We start from the raw sequence: 20,191 nt of genomic DNA on the forward strand, positions 1-20,191 counted from the left end.
AAGTTGAATTAGAAAGCAGAGGAACCAGGACTCAAACCAGACACTTCCAAGCAGTGACTTAACTGCTGTGCCAGATGCAACTCCCTGCATTTGATTTTTGTGGTATAAAATATTTTGCTTTCTAAAATATTGCTTTCAATGTCTTTAATAGGTTCCATATGTTGAATGTGCTTTGTCATTTTTGAAAACCCTTGAGTTACCCTCTTGAGATAAACACTGAAGTGTGCGGTTGTATGTAGTTTATATTAATGCTTGGTTTCGAAGTCCACCAGAGCTGAGACAGACTCTTCATGGGGATATGTGGGTCCGAATGGAAGAAGTGTCTCAGACAATGTGCTTTGCTAATTCCCAAGGCTCATCTTTCAGTTCTATCTATCTCTGTGCCAAGGCTTTTGCTGAAATGTTCTTGGGCTTGAAGGGTTTTTGTTTTTGTTTTTATAATGTGAATACGGTAAGATGGAATCATTTCAGAACATCTGTTTTCAAAATGTTCTTGCAGTTAACTTTCTAATTGTACAAGTATCAATTCTACCCTGAAAAGACATTGTGCATTTACTTCTAAATAGGTATCTGCTAGGTGACTCCCCGGGGCCACTATGGCAGCGAATCTGCAGGGACAAGGAACGTGTGACTCATTCACAGGCTCCACAACTCTTTCAAGTGCACTGCAAGGAGGTGACCAGTGTGGTGCAAGAGATCTACTTGGCCATTACCCACCAAATTTCAGCAGTGGTAGAAACAGCCTATTATTGATGGCTTTGTTTTTATGACGTTAATTACATGAATCACGTCCTATGTGAATGTAAATTGCAATCCCCTGATCAGGGAGGAGCTGTTACCATGGATACCCCCAGCCCACACCTCCTCTTTGCTGGTGCTGTGTGCTGACAGCAGTGGCAGCCACCTGACACGTCTGCCTGCCTCACACCTGGGGAAGACGAGCATTGCGAGAATCCTGCCATGTGTGTTAGGAAAGCTTGATTGTGCTCTCGTTTTGAAATGAAACAATACAGAGATGTGCTAGTGCTTTCTCCCTAGACAGGAATGGGTTGTCTCAAACATTCCCTGAAGACTGTGTACCCCACTTGGATGCTCTCTACACAAAGGACTGTCTCCAGTTCAACTTGAAAACTTGTTTTGCTTCAGTCTCTGAACTACCCTCCTTGCCCTTCTTTAAAAGTAAGATATCTGCCCGACTCCATCTCCATGAATTTGTCTCACCAATGAGCTGGCTAGGGTTGACCGCAGAAGGCCAGGCACCTTGGTATCCTCACGCCCCAACACTCCCCCAGTCCTAGCACCTGGAGTAGAAGCTGTGAAGATGAAACTTGTGACCTCCTTTGTGCCAGCCCCTATGCTGGTGCCGCACATACACGGCCGATTCTCTTGGTTCGCTACACATTCTCTAACAGTTCTGCAATACTGAGTCAGCAAATTCTGACCCAGGGCTCCCAGGGCGATGGGAGGATTACGTTCCTGGTCAACTGAGTAGTAGCACATAACCTTGTTTTCTGTTTCTTAGCCACCTTACGAATGACAGTGTTGATTCGCTTGCACTGAACTCAGGGCCAGGCGCCCTATCACTCGTGCCTGAACAAGGCTTACCTTACGCTCACACTGCCTATGTCACATCGCTGCCTTCTTGTACTTAGGGTCACTAGGCAGCACTTCAGCACTATGCTCCGAACCATTTTAAACAGCGAAATTAGTAAGAGAAGGCACCAAAATGCAAAAACACAGGGCACCAAACAGACCTCAAAAAGGGCACTTGTTCACTGTCTGAGCTGAAAGGGGAAGGCAGAGTGTGTTTTTTCAGCTTCAGCTGGGAACGTGCATGCTGGGAAACTCAAAAGTTTTTGCTGCTTTGTGCATGACTGGGGTTACAATTTTCAGCGAGAGGCTGCACTTGCAAATATGAAATCCCTGAAGAGGGAGACTGACTCCAGCATCATTCACGGCATCCTTGTGAAATAGGTCCTCTTGTGAGCTGGAAGGAAGCTTGGAAATCTCCCCTGGGCTACCTTCTTTGACACTCTGGGAAGCGGGTATGGAGGAGTGACTTATCGGAAACCATCCAGTGCCCACGTGGCCCATTGTTGAATGGAATCCCGGGGCTGCCAGCCACAGTCGGTGCCTTTCCACCACATTTGCAGTGAATTTAACCTGCAGCTGGGGCTACAGGAACGGGTTTTGCAACCTCCAGCAACAGTTCTCTGCAATAACTGAAACCTGCTTCTGATCGGGATGTTTGATTTGATGGTTTCCAGGACATGGGTGAGATGAACAATATATATTTTTAAAAAACAAACAAACAAAAAAAACCAGTGCAAACCTGAAGGGAATCAGGCACAAAATGAGAAATTAGAAGAACAAACTCAATGTTTGGAGCAGAAAAGGCTCTGGCTTATTGAATTAATTCTCCAGGGAGCCGAGGCAGCGATGGATACCGTGAGACAGAAGTGATGTAGAATTTCACAGAATGAACGTGTGATCCACACACAGGAAAGATCGGCTAGGGTGTGGACCTGAGTTGGACAAATTATTTTTATATTCCAACATTACATAAAGTTATTTCATATGGTGAAAAGAAGTAGAGAATGTAAAACCCAAATTAAAAGTGATTCTCAGAACTAATGTGAATTGCAGGCTGTTTGATAAATAGCTCCATCTCAAATCAATCAAAAGTCTCAACGAAAGAAAAAGGCAAAGATAAAATCTGTTTTAAAAGCAAGATCCTATGCTTATCATATATTTTATATATAACTTTTTACTTTTATGTATATGATTTATTTCAAAGAATTCCAAGCTTTCATATTAAGGTTTTATGTATTTGAAAATCTCTTCTCCATAACTATTTTTTTTAAAAGAGATTCTACTTATTTATTTGAGATGTAGAGTTGCAGACAGCAAGAGGGAGAGACAGAAAAAAAGGTCTTCCATCCGCTGGTCCACTCCCCAAATGGCAGCAACGGCCGTAGCTGCGCCGATCCAAAGCCAGGAGCCAGGTGCTTCTCCTGGTCTCCCATGTGGGTGCAGGGGCCCAAACACCTGGGCCATCTTCCACTGCTTTCCCAGGCCACAACAGAGAGCTGGATTGGAAGTGGAGCAGCCAGGACCCGAACCAGTGCCCACATGGGATGCTGGCGCTGCAGGCAGAGGGTTAACCTACTGCACCATGGCGCCAGCCCCTCTATAACTATTATAATGTCACCTATTCCCCTGTCATGATAATTAGCCAATATATCTATCCAATGTTATCCAGTGATATCTACCAGGCACCTTCCCATGCTCGGTATGAGTAACCCTTCTGTTATCTACAGAACAAGACATTGTCACAACTTTATTTACTCACTGAACTTTTCACTTAGGAGGAATTAAAAACCTACTTATGGGGGTATTGTGGCACAGCAGGTTAAGCCACCACCTACAACACTGGCATCACATACGTGTGCTGGTTCAAGTCCCAGCTCCCCCACTTCTGATCCAGCTCCTTGCAAATGCCCCTGGGAAAGTAGCAGAAGTTGGCTCAGGTGTTTGGGCCCCTGTATCCACACGGTCAACTTAGATGAAGCTCCTGGCTTCAGACTGCCCATTGTGGCCATTTAGGGAGTGAACCAGCAGATGGAAGATCTCTAATTCTTTCAAATAAAAATAAATCTTTTTAAAAAAATTCCTGCTTATGGCCCCCAAGTCTCATTCACTCATCTGTCTGAATCCCAGTATCCCTTCTTTTGTTCTATAAGTGAATCATGTAATTCTCTTGTAATCAACCATCTCACCTTAGAAGAAAAGCCCCACTTCTTTCAAGAAGCAATTTTTATTGATGAGAAAATCTTGAAGCTATCAAAGGGTAATTTTCTTTTTTATATGAATTCTCCAGTTTTTAAAGTTTTTCTTTCAAAGGCAACCACTTCTGACATTCTGATTGAGGGAAGTAGTTCATGAGTTGTAAGGAGCCCACCCCCTTCCGAAGATGAAGCGGTTGATCATGTCGAACGCTCTCAGAGGCTGGTCATAGGGTAAGATGTGTCCTCCACCTCGCACAATGACCTTGGAGAAGAAAAGCAGAAGCACATTAGAAAAACAAGGACATGCTATGCTAAACGAATGGAAAGCTCGGACTCAGATGAATGTGTGCTTAGGGCTTATACGAAAAACAGAACGTATTTTACCTCCTTGTGCTGACTGTCATGCTTTGGATAGATTTTTTTTTTTTAACAGATTTATTCTTTTGAAAAGGAGAGTATCAGAGAAGGAGTGATAGAGATCTTCCATCTTCTGATTTGCACCCCCCAAAAAGGCCAAAATGGCCAGGACTGGGCTGGGGGATGCTAAGAGCCAGGAGCTTTTTCAGGGCCTCCCACATGGGTACAGGGGCCCAAGCACTTGGGCTATCTTCTACTACTTTTCCAGACCATAGCAGAGAGCTGGATCGGAAGTGGAACAGCTGGGACTGGAACCAATGCCCATATGGGATGCTGGTGTCGCAGGCAGTGTCTTAGCCCATTACACTACAATACTGGCCCCTTGTCAAGTTGAAACATCTCTCATTGTGATGAATTCAAATCACCGTAAGGTTCTTCCTTGACCTAGGCTCCGAGGGGACAAAAAGGGGACTGGCACGGTCAACAGCCTTCCCCAGAGAGGAATGGGATTCAGTGCCAGAAGGGCACGGATTGAGACCGCGTGTTGGGGAGCAGGAGGTGCGGGCCACCTGGGAGAGCGGTTGGCGTGGCCTGAGGTTCTCTTCCGAGTGCATGAAGTGAGGAAACGCAAGCGCTACGGGGGCGGCCTTCAGTGACTTCTCACTGCTGAACCCCACGCAGCGATCGTGGGTCACCTTCAAGGGGCCGAGTTCTTGTGCCTGCCTCAATCTGAAGGGAGGTGAGGCAGATGAAAAATACACAAATATATTTGTGCAAGGCTGTTATGTGAAAAACCCAGCCCCAACAGCTGCCACCTCCCACAGCCTTGCTGTGAGCCCAGTGAGAGCAACATTATTCGATTGCACCTTGCAGTGCCCAGCCGCCCTCGCTGGGCAGACAGCACCACTCACGGGGGCTGTGAGGTGACTGAGCTCTGTGGAGCTATTAGGTGACTTGTGCAAGTCGCACGATTGTTCAGTGAGACAACTAGGCAGAACCCTGACTTCTAGGATGAAGGCCAGTACTTTAATCAAGTCACAGCACTTGCACAGGAATCCTTTCCCTTTGAGCGGAGCCTCCCGGCCTCCTCACAGAACATTCTTATCCAGCTCTCCACAGCCCTGTGCGCCCGCTGTGAGGGATGCGGCCATCTTTGCACCCGTGGGGCTGCCCTTAGCCCTTTCCCATGCACAGGGAACCTTCGCCGTGTGCAGCAGGACATCGGGGCTCCTCTGTGCCTCCTAGCTGTGCCGGCAGGGCCCCTCCGCCACCGTGTCCAGGCTTGCTTCTGGGAGCCCAGTGTGCCAGGTCCTGCCAGAGACTTGGAGTGCACCCACGTGTGACAAGAGCCCCTTCTTGTGATTCCAGACAGCAACTTCTGCTGCCTCACAGCCCCTCACTAGTGTTCCGCCTCAGACTCTCGTCCGAATCTCCAGCCTTGGCAGGAATCCGCTGAGTGATTTCTGTGTGACCACAGATCAGCTGAGGACACTTAACAAAGTCGGCTGTGTGACGGAGCCCAGCTGCTGCAGCCAGAAGCGAGCTTGGCAGCGATGGTCCGGAACAGCAACAAACTGAACCCCCAAGAGCTCAGCGTCGCCTGCGTGCAGAGCCAGGGCTGCAGCTAATGCAGGAGAGCACAGGGCGTCTCCCGGGGCACTCGGCGTCAGCAGGCAGGAGCACGGTGAGAGCAGAGCAGGCTGCGTGATCCTGGGCTACTAACTTGGCCTCTCTGAGCCTCCATTTCCTTCCCTGTAAACTGCGAAGGAAGAAGACCTCCTGGAGGCAGCTGTGGGTGTCACGAGGATTTAGTGGAGTAATTTACATGGAACTCTTGGTACACTGCTGGCCTGGGAATCCGATAACATCAGTCATCATCATTATTCCTCCAATGACAGTCCCTATTCCAAATCCAAAATGCTTGGATCAACCCAATGACCTGGAACATCCAGTGTTCCTATATTCACAAAAAACCTATTTAGTAACAGTGGTTTTCAAACGTGAATCTACAACAAGATATCTGAGCTTATTAAAACAGATTGCAGGACACACTCCCAGGCTTTCCAAGCTGAAGTTCTGGGACAGGGCCAAAGAGTCCGCATATCTAACACCACCAAGGGATGCACACGCTGTTGCTCCAAAGCCTATTCTCGTTGAGAACCATTGTTTAGAATTTTTTTTCTATTTCATGGCAAACCAGGGAATTCTCAATTACATTAAGGGAAAATAAAAGTAGGAATTTGCGTTAACACCCACTCGTGAGCTCACCCTGCTTCATTTCCTCCTGCTCACTGTCTCCTAATATTTAAACCCCCAATCTCCCCCCCCCCACCTTCTGTGTCCTTGACTATCAAGTGGAGAGGGACAGCTAAAGGGAGACAGGAGTTAGAACTCTCACTGCCCCTGACTTGCTGACCTGGTCCAGTTTCTGCACCACCAGTGACATCAGCCTTATGATCCAGCAATCCCACTGCTGGGTGTATGCTCAAAAGATATGAACACACTGGAACAAGGAGGTATCCACACCACCCTGTTTATAGCACCACGGTTCACAACAGCCAAAATAAGGAATCAACCAAGATGTCCATCATCAGATGAATGGATAAAGAAAATATGGTGGATGTGCACATATGTGTTATTGTTATATATTATTGAATATTATTATATATAGGAATATTCAGCTATAAGAAAGGGTGAAATACTACCATTTGCAACACAATGGTTGGAACGAGAGGATGCCAGGTTGAATGAAAGAAGCCAGACATGAAAAAGCATGTTCTCCCCTATATGTGAGAGCTAAAATTTTAAAAATCACAAGAATAAAAACAAAAGCAAGTAAATAAATGCCTGCAGGCTTACTGAAAATGTTAAACTTGGTTTTAAATCCTGGCTGAACAAATACATAGTACAACAGTTTCAATGATTTCTGATTATTTTAAAATTTCTAGGAGTGAAGTTGAACATCTTTATATTTCATTATTGTTACAGCCCTTGCTTATATTCCTGCTTAACTATGGTCTTTTTCCTTTTTATTTTTAAACTCCTTTTGTAGTAGAGTGTTAAGCTTTTGACAAGAAGGTAAATTACAAACATAAAAAATTTGTCTCAAAAGGAATACATAAAATATTAAGTAAAAAAAAAAAAAAGCCTGGGAAAAGAGTCTCCTTGAAGAGCAAAGGCTCCTTCCCGTGCCACAGAATTCCCGGTGTTCTCAAGCCAATCCACACAATCTGACCAACGTTTACCTCACAAAACAAATTTCTGAGTACTGAGAAATAAACCACTCTTGTTTGGAGCAACGCCTCCCCCCTCACACGTCAGGGCACAGGCGGCTTTCAGAGGTGTGCCACAAAACATGGCAGGGCCGTGGCTGCACACGGGAGTGGACGCCACGGATCTCCAGGCTCCCGGACAGAGACAATCCCCTCACCAGCATCTGTGCCTCCGTGCCAGAGGTGAAGTCTCTGCACTCATAGGTTCCAGATGTTCCAGGGGTCACCAACATGTCACGGGCTCAGACAGGTTATCCAAGTACGTCACAGGCTCGGTCTGCTCGATTTTGTGGAAAACAGAGCGATTCTCCTTAGATGGAGAAACTCAGACTTGGCAGCAAAGGTTCCCGTTATGCCCTTCAGGGGCTCCGAGGGGGTTGCTGATGGGCGAGATGTTTCATACATGTATGCGTGCATGGAATCCACGGAGTCTTTTCAGAATGTGCAGCTGTCGTGAACTGTTCCAAGGCCCCTTGTAGCAGGGATTTCAAACTATTTATTTTATTTTATTTTTTGCATCTAAGTAAGCTTATCTTTTAATTCTATTTTCCATGGACTTTTTGAAGTGCCCTTATAAGTGTCAAGGGGGTGTTTTGGGAGTTCTTGAGGGAGTAGATCATTGGACAGACAAAGATGGGTGGGAGCAGGGTAGAGGTGTGCCTGACAGACACAGGAAACCATGTGTGCAAATGCAGGGGGCACAGGTGGCACGCATGTGTGGCAGTCTGTAAGGAGTCTCGTTCATGAAGGGCAGGAGGGAACATCAGCCAGGGTTGGGCAAACCCTAGTGTGGGACCATGAGGTGCCCCATGTGACACACAGGCCTGAGCAGGTCAAATCCTGTACGGTTTTAGTTTATTGTGTTGAAATACACTTGACATAAAATTACCACTTTAGCTACTATTTATTTATCTCTTTGTTTATTTGAAAGGTAGGGGGAGTGGGAGAGGAAGAAGAGAGAGACAGAGAGAGTGCCAGTACACCCATTCACTGCTTCACCCTCAAATGCCAATGACAGCCAGGGTTAGGCCGGGCTGTAGCCATGAGCCAGGAATCCAATCCAAGTCCCTCATCTGGGTGTCAGGAACCCAAATACTTGAGCCATCACCTGCTGCCTCCCAGGATGCACATTAACACGAAGCTAGAATTCGGAGCAGAGCTGGGTCTCAAACCCAGGCACTCCAAATGGTGACACGAGCGTCCCAGCTGGCATCTTAAGCGGAGTCAAACATCCGGCCTTAACTACTTTAGCGTGTGACTCAGTGGCACCTAGCACACTGACAGCGCTGTGCAGCCATCACCACTATCTGGCTGAGAATGTTGTCAGCCCCCAAAGGAAATCCATGCCTATTAGTGATCACTGCCCACGGGCCTCTCCCCCACAGCCCCCGGCAACTGCAGTCTGTTTGCTGGCTCCACGGATCCGCCTGTTCTTGGTATATCCTGCAGGTTTGTAAGCCGGGCAGTGACATGTTCGGATTCGCATTGTGGCAAAATTACTTAATACCTAATGAGGAGGCTGATTTGGAAGAGAGTGATACTAGGGCAAGGAGGAGAATGAAGAGACTTATCTCAGCTGGAGATAAGGCAGGCTCACAGGAGGGAGGGTGATAAGAGCAAGGAGAAGAGGCTGGGGTGCAGCCAATAAGCTGAGCAGTTAATTAACCAGATCTCAATATTAAATGAGAGATCCGCCCCATCCTCTCCAATTCAGACTTCCAACGTGAGCAGATTTCTAAAGGGTGATACTATTATTGACCAGCAAAGGAAAGAAAGGGAACTGGGGAGATGCAAGTTTGGGAGCTGAAACCTGTAGGGTAGTTATGCTTCCTTTTTTCTCGTGGTTTATGGTTCCTGATTTCCACTACAGAATGAGGCACGCACTCAAAAGAAGCACACGTGCTGTAGCTTCCAATTTCCACGGAGGTTCTTTTACTGTTTTCATGTCACTCCATGTTTTCAAAATTTTACCTTTTATCTTTCAAATACTAATTATTATAAGTCTAAATAAAATACACCCAGCAACACAAATATATTTAAAAGAAAAGGTACTTCGCTTGTTAGCAGTTACCCTCCAACAAAGACTGAGGCCAACCACTTTAAGAAAATACAAAAACAAAGACAAAGCAAGATTAAGGCTTGAAGTTGCTCCAACAATGCTTAGGGAAAACTATCTTTGAGGTTCCCACCACAGCTGTGGGGTGTAGCGAGTGAATACCTAATAGGAGGAGGAGAACAGAGGAGACCCAGATGTAACCACTGCCGTGGTCTACAAGCTACAGCAGTCCAGACACACCTGTCGTACTTGGCAGCACCCCAAAGGGCTTCCTATCTACATCATCTCACCCAATCAGTTGCAACAAGACTGTAATTCAGGATGTCTGTATCTGACCACGACATGCATTGCGTCTATCAAACCAACCCTACTCCAATGTGCAAAAACTGAAGCTGAACTAAAAAGAACAGAATGTTGTTTAAAGGTATTGGAGGGCAAGAAGGGGGCCTAACATCATTGCTGCTCTTCCCTTTGGAAAATTCACCGGTTTCTAAGCTTCTCTGGTCAAGAAGCCAAGCAAAAAGTGACAGATAAAACAATGGAAAGGAGGCGTAAATTTAGTTGTCTAATGATACTTGAGACCAAGAAAGGAAACAAATTAACACCCCAAAAGAAAATCAAATTTGGAGTTGTGGGCCCGGCAAGGAGGGCTGGCTTTTTGTTAGATGCAAGGCAATGCCCAAAAGTAATGAAAAAACTGGAGCTGCATTGGCCCTCACCAGCCCCAAATCAAGCTGAGTTCCTGACCGCATCAAGCTGAGTGGCCTTTCCTCTAACTGCGTGTAGAAACAATTAAATCCTCTTTGAGGAAAGATAACATGTTTTTTCATACTTTTGACTACATTAAGTCCAACGCTCAATACAATGTTGTGAGCATGCTCAAAAGACAAGATCAAATGACTGAAAAACCAAGGTGGGAAACTGTAGTGGTGGCCCTAGAAGGAAACACAAGTGATCCAGATTTTCGAGTTATCAGGTATAGATTGTTAAGTAACCATGGAGAAAACATTCAAGAAGTAGGTAAAACAGAGAATTCACCCAAGAATTAGAATATGCATAAAGAGAATCAAATAGAAACTCTAAAACTGAAAGGTTATTTACCATTTTTGATTGAAATTAATAACTCAATAGATATTTTAAGTGTAGATTAGACACAGTAGAAGAAAGAACATATGAACTGGAAGGTAGGTCAGTAGAAAATATCCAGACTGAGCCATAGAGAACAAAGGTATGGGAACTACAGAAAAGAAGGAAATGAGACTGCAAAACATTTAGCTGCTTAGTTGCAGTCCCAGAATAAAATGATAAGGAAGGAATGGAGATAAAGATACACAACATTGGGAATGAAATATTTCTAAAACAAAAGTCATCAAACCACAGTTTTAGGAAGTTCTATGAACCCAAAGAAAATAAGCACATCTAGTCACATAATAATTTACAATTGAAACCAAAGACAAAGAGAAAACAGCAAAAGCTGTCACAGGAAAACAATATTCTGTGTGCCTTCAGGAAGCAAGAAAGCCAACTCGGTCAGCAGAAACACTGAAAGCCGGAAGACAGAAAGGAGATGCTTTGAAGAAAATAATTGCCAGCTTGGAATTTCAGCAGAAGTGAAGAGCTCATGGGGATATTTTCAGGGAAACAAGAAACTGAAAAAGGCTTTTGCCTGAAGGTCTGTATAATGAGAAACATTACATGTTGTTCTTCAAACAGAAGGACAGTTGCTTTCCCTAATGTAAACATGGAAAAACAATAAGAATTTGCATATGTGAGCAAAAATAATGAATTTCAATAATACTCCTGTCTTTGGGAATTTGAACTATGTAGAAATTTTAAAGAAGACATTTGCACTAAGGTAGCCTAAGTTGAATTAATGTATTGTAAAGTACACTTGCGTATCTGGAAAATTACTGAATGGACTAATTCAAAGTTGACTTTCCTAAATTCGGGTGTATGTATGGTGTATTCATGCTAAAAGTAAAAAAAAAAATCTAGGTAAACACTAAAAGGACAGATGATAATGTAGCCTTTGCAAGTTACAGTGGCACAGGAGGTAGCTTTATAACTCCCAAAGAATTGATGGGATACATAAAAGAATGACAATAGATGCAAAAGAAATTACTATTTTTTTTGTTACTGTAACAATATATCTGAGGCAGGCTAACTAAAGAAAAGAAGTTTATTTAGCTTGTGGTTGTGTAGGTACAAGTTGCAGAAGCCTTATCTCCTGGTGAGATACACTACACAGTGGAGTCTCTGGCCCTACCCTTAGTAAACCAGCAGAATTCAATCCTGCAGGCCCCACCCTAGTGACTCAATTCAGTTTGGTCATTTCTCGAAAGCCCTACCTCTTAACACCACAGTTGGATTAAGTTTCTGCCTCTTTACTACCATCAACAGAAGACCTGGGGGTTTCAAATCCTGCATCAATTCAGGGGCCAAACTGCATCCAAGCCAATACACTGCCTGATGTGAAAAGCAGACTTCTGTCAATCAGTGAAATTCAAGCTGGAAGACATCCTGTGGTCAAGCACTACACTTCTTCTGAGACACACAGGGGATATCTGAGAGGTGCTATGAAAGTCTAATAAAAAAAGTCAGGAAACATTTTCTCTCTGTCAACTCCAAGAATCTGCTGACTTTGGCCAGGCTGGGATGAAGGGCTAAGGTGAGAAGCTCGCCCTTCCTTGGTCACTGTAGTCAGCGGAAGGCTAGCAGCACATAGAGCAGGCAGTGAGCCGGCTCCATGGCTGAAAGCGTGCACATCTGGATTTGAATGCAGCTCTGTGACTGGCATAGTGACTTAACTGCCTGTTTCCTCATTTGTAAAAGACAGAGAATGAATTAGGGTGACCAGTTATCCCAGTTTGCCCGGGGCCAAGGAGTTTCTGGAAATGGGACCTTTTGTGTTAAAAGTAAAAAAAAAATCCAACAAACTGGAATGGAGGATCACTCCAAAAACATTTAACCTTCTCTAAGGATGCACAGAGACACTGCATACACAATGTTACATGGCACTCAGTGCATCATAAGCTGCTACAGAGAAATAAGCAGCATTCAACCAGTCACCCTGTTATCATTATCTGAGTTCTTAAGGGCATACGGGTATTTCTTCACTCGAAGGAGTGGAGGTAAGAGCAGAAGTTACGACACTAGCAAACGTGACGTTCATTCCCTAGCTTTCCAGAAAACAAGAGTGTAATACATTCTGCAGAAGGGGAAGCATTTCTCCTCCAGGCTTTGGTTTCCATACTGTGAATCCTTCCTTCCCATGGGAAAAGTCCCAATTAAAGTGGGAAAGCAGCTTGACTGTGAGATCAAATCTCCATCAAGACACTCAGCTGTGTCTACAGCAAGTTTTCTCCCTTCAGCCTGCCAACATCCTCCCCCTCCTCTCCTCTCTCTGCACAGGACGCCAGGCACCCGCTTCTCCCGACGGAGACGGCGGGCAGGCAAGACCTCACTTGTCTCAGCACAATGGCAAGAAGCTCTTCTGTCTTTTTTTCCTTTTTAGACACCCACTTTACAACATGAGATTTGGGGCAATTAAAAAGTAATCGAAACGTCCCTTCCTCATTCGCTCATTCCATGTCCAGCTTTTATATTCGATATCCACAGAAGGATAAAATGCACAATCTGGCTCTTTCTTTACGCTCACTCACTATCTAGCTTTATGATCTGCATTTGCAGTTTTCTGCTGGAGGACAGAATGAGTGTGGGGGGAGGAGAAGGCAGAGGTGCGAGCAGAGAATGCTCTCTGCCAGGCATGCTCTGGGGACTTGGAGCTCGCGTCTCAGTCCCGGCCGAACAGGGAACCTGCTGAAATGCTACTTCCCACGCACAGCCATGCAGGAGGATTCTAGTGGTAATACGCTCCATCAGCGCGAACTGCTGCTCCACTCCGCACTCAGTGATGTCAGATCGGTAGCTTGCAGTCGGCATGGTGGGGGTATTCACACTGTGGGAACTGGAGAGCACGCCACAATCAGCACCCCTCTCTCAAAGCCAGTCTGCCCTCAGCCCACTGGTTCTCAGACATTGTGGCTCCCCTGGGGAAAATGACACATTCTGGCACTCTTCCTCTTTCCCAAGGTAAACCCAAGAAAACCTTGACTCAGAAGTGAACCATGAGGCCCAGAATTCTCTGAAACCCTGGCTCAGGAAATCAGAGGGGCCAGGTTTAAGTACTTGCAGCAAGGCGAGGAAGGCCTGCTGCCTGCTTCCATTCCCGTCTCCCCTGATGTAACTGGCAATAATAAAAGTCCCCACTATGCCACCACCTGCGTGGGACGTCTGTGTCTGCATCAGAGTGCTGGCGATGCCCCAGAGCTGCTCTGAGCTGGACAACTCCAGGCTGCACAAGGTGTCTGGACTCAGCTGGGGGCTCCTGATACCACCAGTGTAAGGGACCCACGATGCCTAAGTGTCCCCAGGTTCCACAATCCGGGATTCAGAGCATGGCAAGGGGCAGGACACTTTCAGGATGCCATGAGTTGAGGTAAAAGAAGGGGCTTACTGTGATGTCCCAGTCTGTGCGCGGTGAATACAGGGCCTCAGTCTAGTTGGCCGCGGCAACACCTCCACACGACTTTGTCTTGTTCCCTCCCACTGCGCATGCCTCCACCCCACTCCATTCTCTGCCCTGTTTACTTTTTGTCTTTGTTTAACATTCCTGCGAGTGATTTTTGGGAGTCTTTGATTACACTTCAACTTTTAAAAAAGCAAAAAACCAAGAAGCTGCTGTTTAAAAGCAAATCCCACATCTCCCTTTGTTCCTAAATATCATTAATTTTTAAAACTCTCCACGTGGGGATAATACTTTACATTTTAGACTTCTCAGTATTTATTCACCTTCCATTTAATGAAATGGCTCTCTTAAATTTCAATAATTATTAAAAACTGCTCAACAGCTAAGAGAAAATTATGCATCGTTGCCTAGCTCTTCTACCTCGATACATAGCTCTGCTAGCCAATTTATATTTTACATGATACAATAAATTAGCTCCCAGAGTATTAACTAAGTGCCTATTTGGGTAGCTTAATTTAGAAGCATTCTTCTTATGTTAATTGGCTCTTTCTAATGAAATAGAACCACATGAACAGAAGACTCCTGGCAAGTAATCAGAGTAAAACTGGGAGCTGCTATTGTTTATTACTTCCTTTGTTTTCAGGAAGCAAGCTGCGTGGCTTTTTTAAGCAAAGGGGAGGAAAAAAAAGAAATTTAGTTTTTTTCAAGGAGAGGATGCTCTCGCTGGCCCTGAGATAATGAAGCTTCTCCGACTCCTGCCATAAATTCCTGGCCCAGAATATGTCTCTGTTCCGCTTGCATGTAACCCAGGAAGGAAACAGCCTTTAGCTGACAAACAATGCATTCTTTAGCATGAAGGGAACTGTGCTGAACAACCATTATCCCAGCATGGCTACTCTGCTTCCTGGAAGACACTTTGTTGTCCACAACTCATGAGTAAGCACACCATCCTTGAGAGCAGGAGCAAACACACATACACACACACATACACACACATGACCAGGCATCTAGCATGATGGTTGGACCTCCCAGCTCCTGACTCCAGCTTCCTGCTAATGCAGACCCAGGGAGGCAGCAGTGCTGGGTCCTGTCATCCACATGGGACACCTGGATTGAGTTCCTGGCTCCTGGCTTTGTCCCCTGCGCCCACACCACTGTGGGCATTTGGGGAGTGAACCAGCAAAAGGGAGCTCTGTGTCTGACTCTGTGCCTCTCAAAGAAATACACGAAAAACACATTTTAAACACACAAATTCTCACCCAGAGACTTCAGGAGAGGTGTGGAGGGATGCCGTCCAGGTCAACCTGAGGGTAACTCACTGAGCGCTGGCCCAAGGCCAGGAACTGTGCTGAGGGCTAGGCCTGCAGGAGCTCAGCGTCCAGGAGGGGAGGAAGGTGATTAAAGAGTTAAACAACTCAGCCTCCATGTAGCACAGAGATGTTCGCAAGTTCATGGAAAAAGTACATTATGAACAAATTATGCATGATTTCAAAATTTTTGCTGAGGAATGATAAAAATTGTGTTTTTTTTTTCCTTAAAAAAGGATTTATTTATTTATTTAACTGAAAGGCAGAGTGACGGAGGAGAGAGAAAGGAATCTTCCACTTTGGCTTACTACCCAAATGGCCACAACACACCCAGGGCTTGGCCAGGCTGAAACCAGGAGCCAAAAACTCCATCCGGGTCTCGCAGAGGTGGCAGGGACCCAAGTCCTTGGACCATCATCTTTTGTTTTCCCAGGGGCATTAGCAGGAAACTGGATGGGGGGCAGAGTAGCTAGGATTCCAAGCGGCACGCTGGTAAGGGATGGTGGTATCACAAGCTGATGGTTAATTAGCTGTACCACAGCACTGGCCCCATGTACTGTATCTTGTTTCTCAGCATTCTAATCAGGATGGGAAGGGGGAAGACCAGCTGGGAAAGGAAGCAGAGGAAGGTTCAAGTCACTCAGTCCACGCACTTGACTCCCCACAGTTCTGGGAGCTGGTGAGGAGTTTTCAACAAGGAAGGGGTGGGCTGGTGAGAGGAGACTAGCTACCATCAACTCAGGAGGCTCCTGGGAAAGGCAGACGAAGTTAAAGGACACAGCAACAAAACTTAAAACACATCCAGTGCTCTTGAGTATCTACATTTTAGGCCTTTACATCCTCACAAGGCAAAAACTTCCCTTTGGAACATACCACTTTTTTTTTTTTTTTAAATGTCCCAGACCCCTGCACTATTTTTACTGGTTTGCATGAATGCAGTGTTTTTCTGCTTAAGCAGCTGGTCGCGGTTTCTAGGCCAAGCACCAGGAAAGGAATGAAATCAGGCCAGCAAGGATACTAGAAAGCAGATGTGAAAAACACTAGCAAAGGAGCTGGGGTGAGCAATATCTACTAATTACTGTTCTTAATTTTCCGGGAAGGCTCACAGCAAAGAAATTGCCTAAGTGACTCCTCGTTCCGGTTGCTGCAGTGGAAAAGCAATGGAAGCAGTGGAATTCTGTCAGGAAGATTCAGATCTTCCCGCAAGTGCAAGGCTTGTCAACTTTACTAGTTGCTCTTACTATTACTGAGGCACTGTCAGAGCTGAAGGGAAATGGTGCCAAAGGAATACACTTCTGATCTTTGAGAAAGCTGGGCAGTAAAGCTGGCTGAATCTGGCACATGACATCCAGGAAAAAAATGCATCTAACCAAGCAAACATCGTGGGAACTCGGAAATGAGGTGTCCGCTGCCCCCTCACTTGGTGTGGACGCTGGGGTCCTTTCACTTGATGGTAGCCAGAGAGGGAGAGAGAGAGAACACAAAATCCGAATGTCAGCTGTGGGGAAGAGCACTACACGTCCCTCCAGGTGAGCAAGCCCAGGTGGAAGTCGGCCCGAGACAAGCCCAGGTGTTTACTGAGATAGTGCAGTCAACGAAACTCTGACCTGCCCCCCATGGGAGTCGGAGTTCCATCCCTTTGGAAAACATTTTTGCATAAACTAGTGAAACTGATACCAGGCAGGGAGATTCAGGCAAAGCTGCAGGGCAGCACTATGGGTGGTAGAAAACATCTGGAAAGCCCCGAATCTCCATCAGCAACGGATGGAAGGACAAGAGAATCACTGGATGGAATGCTGTGCGGCACAGCTGAGCATCTTGACCTGGTCAGTCTCGCGGTGTTCAACAGCACACGTGTGGAGAGTAATTGCTTTGGCATGAAATGAAACATGAGAAGCAAAATGTGGCTTATGTATTTGTAGTAAAATTATTAATAAGTAAAAAAAGGAGGGGCTTGATAAAACAAACTGCAGGCTAGCGGTTTCCCTCCAGGGACAACGGGGTTGGGGGTGGGACTGGGAAGGGTGAGCTGGCTGCTGGCCATGCCGCATTTCTTCAACCGGTGACTGCTGGGCACAGTCATTTATCCTAGTTTGTTTTAGCCTACCCTGACACTGTACATACCCTTTGTTACGTATCCAACATTTAATTTAATAAAACGGAAACCATGTCCTGATGCCCGACTCACAGAAGTGAATCTTGAAGAAATTTAGCGTGCGCTGTGCAGCGCCGTGGTTCTCGCCAGCGCTGAGAGGGTGAGCTGGGTCCTGTGCCCCACCCAGAAAGTGGGGAGGATGTGGAGAAGCAACTGCACTGAAACAGCAGCCAGAGCGGGAAGTCCCCCTCTGGCCAGCAGCTCCAGGAAGACAGAGCTGGTGCCAGAATCTCATCTCGGGACTCCGGTTGCTATCTAAAAAAATAAATATTAGCAACAAAAATAAATACCCACATCTCATTGCTGGACAGCAGAGAGCCAGTCAAGTTGCCAAATATTTAGTTTTCTGTTTCATTTCGATCGCTTGTTTCTTACTCTTTAAGCTCCCAAGTTTCCCTTTTCCCTGATTCCTCGCTCGGTGGGGAAGAGGCTGGATGCTCTGTTTGTCGTCAACAGGGCTGCTTCAGATCACTGGCCACTCCAGGAGAGTCAGAGCTTAGGAAGCACCCCACGACTCAGCCACTGTGACCTCCCAGGACACCTGCTCAGCCACCTCGGCTACTTCTGGCTCTCAAAGAGACAGACTTCCTGTTACAATGCATTTAAAACTAGATACCAATGCAGTAGTTTCAGGCCTAACTGATACATAAGGCTGAAGGCACTTAATCACCTGCGCCTTGAATTCTCTCTCTAGGAACAGAGGGAGGGCTCCTTGCCCTGGAAACAGATGAATGCACTGAGAAGGTCACAAGGCAGCAGGAATTGAACACTGATCACGCACCCACCAGGTGCCAGGGAGGAGGCTGAGAAATCTGTAAGCATTGTCTCAATGAATCCTAATAAGGACTCACCCTGTAAGAACAGGCGATGAGATTATCCCCACTTCCCAGGTATGGAGCCTCTTGGAGAACTAACTTGCTCAAGGTCACTCAGACAGTGGGTGCCGGAGCAGGGACCTAACCCTAGGTCCGTCCTCTTAATCCCTATGTTGTGGCACTTGAACAGCTGACAAGGGAAGTCGTTAGAGTCACCAAGGTAATATGCTAGGGACAAAATTCAAGTTTACCTGACAGCTCAGCTCACGGCTTTTCAGTGTGTGGATTCTGGTGGGAGAGTTCATCCACTATTTTCAACAATCAGGTAGTCTAATGTGCAAGTTCCTAATCTTTTTTTTTTTTTTTCTCTATGGTCCCCTGTGACTGTCTGGTGCAACCTATGAATACCTTCTCACAATAATGTTTTAAACTACAAGATACATACATACACACACACACACACGTGCATATATGTGCATATACATCACAGTACCAAGAAAGCTAATGCAATGAAACATCAAAATAGTAAATTACAAACTTGTAACACAGCAACACACACACGTGGATATTAACTCAGTAAGAGCAACCAGGAAGTCTGAAAACCACTATAATTTTAAAGTAGTGATGAGCATAAAAGTTGTTCCATGTAAGATATTAAAATATTTTTTATTTTCTTCAGGTGACAAAGTCAAAGGAGTGCTAATGCCATTGTGATCTGTCCCTATACATATAATGGAAGAAAAGGTTAAATTTTATAATTCTTGATGCAAAGAAATGCAGTTTCAGTCAGAAGTCATAAAAGTAAAGATGCAATCTCTTCCCTTCTAAGTCAACTATGCCTTGAGTCTAACCACAGACACCCCATTACTCAACAACCTAACGGTTATCTAATGGAAATGCTAAGTCTGCCCGAGATAAGGCTCCACTTTCTGAAACATTACACTCTTTCTTTGCTTTGACATTGGATGAAATCAACCCACTGCGGAATCTGATTAACAAGAAATATCCAGAAACGAATTCGCAGTGGCTGGCGGACCCCACTGCTGCCGGGAAGCCCACTCTGAATGGTGTTTAAAACAGACAGTGCTTGTTGTGGTCACTTTCTTGTTGGGAGGTGACACGGATGCACCGCTGTCTAAGTGCAGTGCATGCCGGGACCACAAAATTTTAACACAAAACTCTGCTGGGAAAAGGAAGCCAATGCCTTTGCTAAATAAAAGACTTTTTCTTCAAGTCTAAATTACCAATGGTCTATCAGTGATTTGAGAGAACAAAGACCCCTTGTAAACCTACAATGCATGGCAGAGGCTGAGGACTAAAACTTAGCTTAAGGTTTTGACCGAGGATGTCAGAGAACCAAGGCCACACCAGGAGACTCCACAGATGAGAAGACACACTTCTGAATGTGCACTGCAGATCCACCAGGGACTGGTTTGTTAAGAGTAAAACTGTGGTCTCTAATTTCTGGTTGGCCTGGAACTAAAATAGGCCAGGATTCAGAGCATCCTTTAGGAATCAGAGTGGAAGTTCATCCACACAGAAGCCACACGAGGTTTGTGTGAGATGGAGGCATGTCCGCACCAAGTAAGGTGTCCCAAACTGGCTGCACGGTGGAATCCCCTGAGTAAAATTTCAACATCCAGTTCTACCCCAGATCAGTGAAAGCAGGAGGTCTGGAGAGCTGGCCCAAACCCCTGTACCTGTAAGAGCTGAGATGCACTGGCTCAGAAAAAAGCAGAGGGTTAGCGATGGTACCACACGCTTTGTCATTCTTCCCATCAAAAGGAATTAGCCTCACTCTGTGATTTGCCTTGGCGGGAAGAATGCAATGGAAATAATGTGAGACATCAAAAGGACTGGCATCTTTCAGTTCTTCATCTGGGGGACGAGTGCTGTGAAGAAGTCCAGGCCAG

General features: G+C 45.7%; 1 protein-coding gene across 3 annotated transcripts in view; it reads right to left on the reverse strand.

Annotated features, from left to right (window-relative positions):
- Positions 1-3,860: 3,860 nt before the first annotated feature.
- The window catches only part of CPVL (carboxypeptidase vitellogenic like), a 145,190-nt gene continuing 128,859 nt past the window's right edge, over positions 3,861-20,191 (reverse strand). For all 3 annotated transcript variants that reach the window (XM_062178615.1, XM_062178614.1, XM_062178616.1), the window contains exon 13: positions 3,861-4,050. In XM_062178615.1, the coding sequence (XP_062034599.1) occupies positions 3,940-4,050 (111 nt within the window). In that variant the 3' untranslated portion in view covers positions 3,861-3,939. The remainder of the gene's footprint in view (positions 4,051-20,191) is intronic.

The sequence above is a fragment of the Lepus europaeus genome, chromosome 20, assembly GCF_033115175.1.
Source record: "Lepus europaeus isolate LE1 chromosome 20, mLepTim1.pri, whole genome shotgun sequence".
Lineage (NCBI taxonomy): Eukaryota > Metazoa > Chordata > Mammalia > Lagomorpha > Leporidae > Lepus > Lepus europaeus.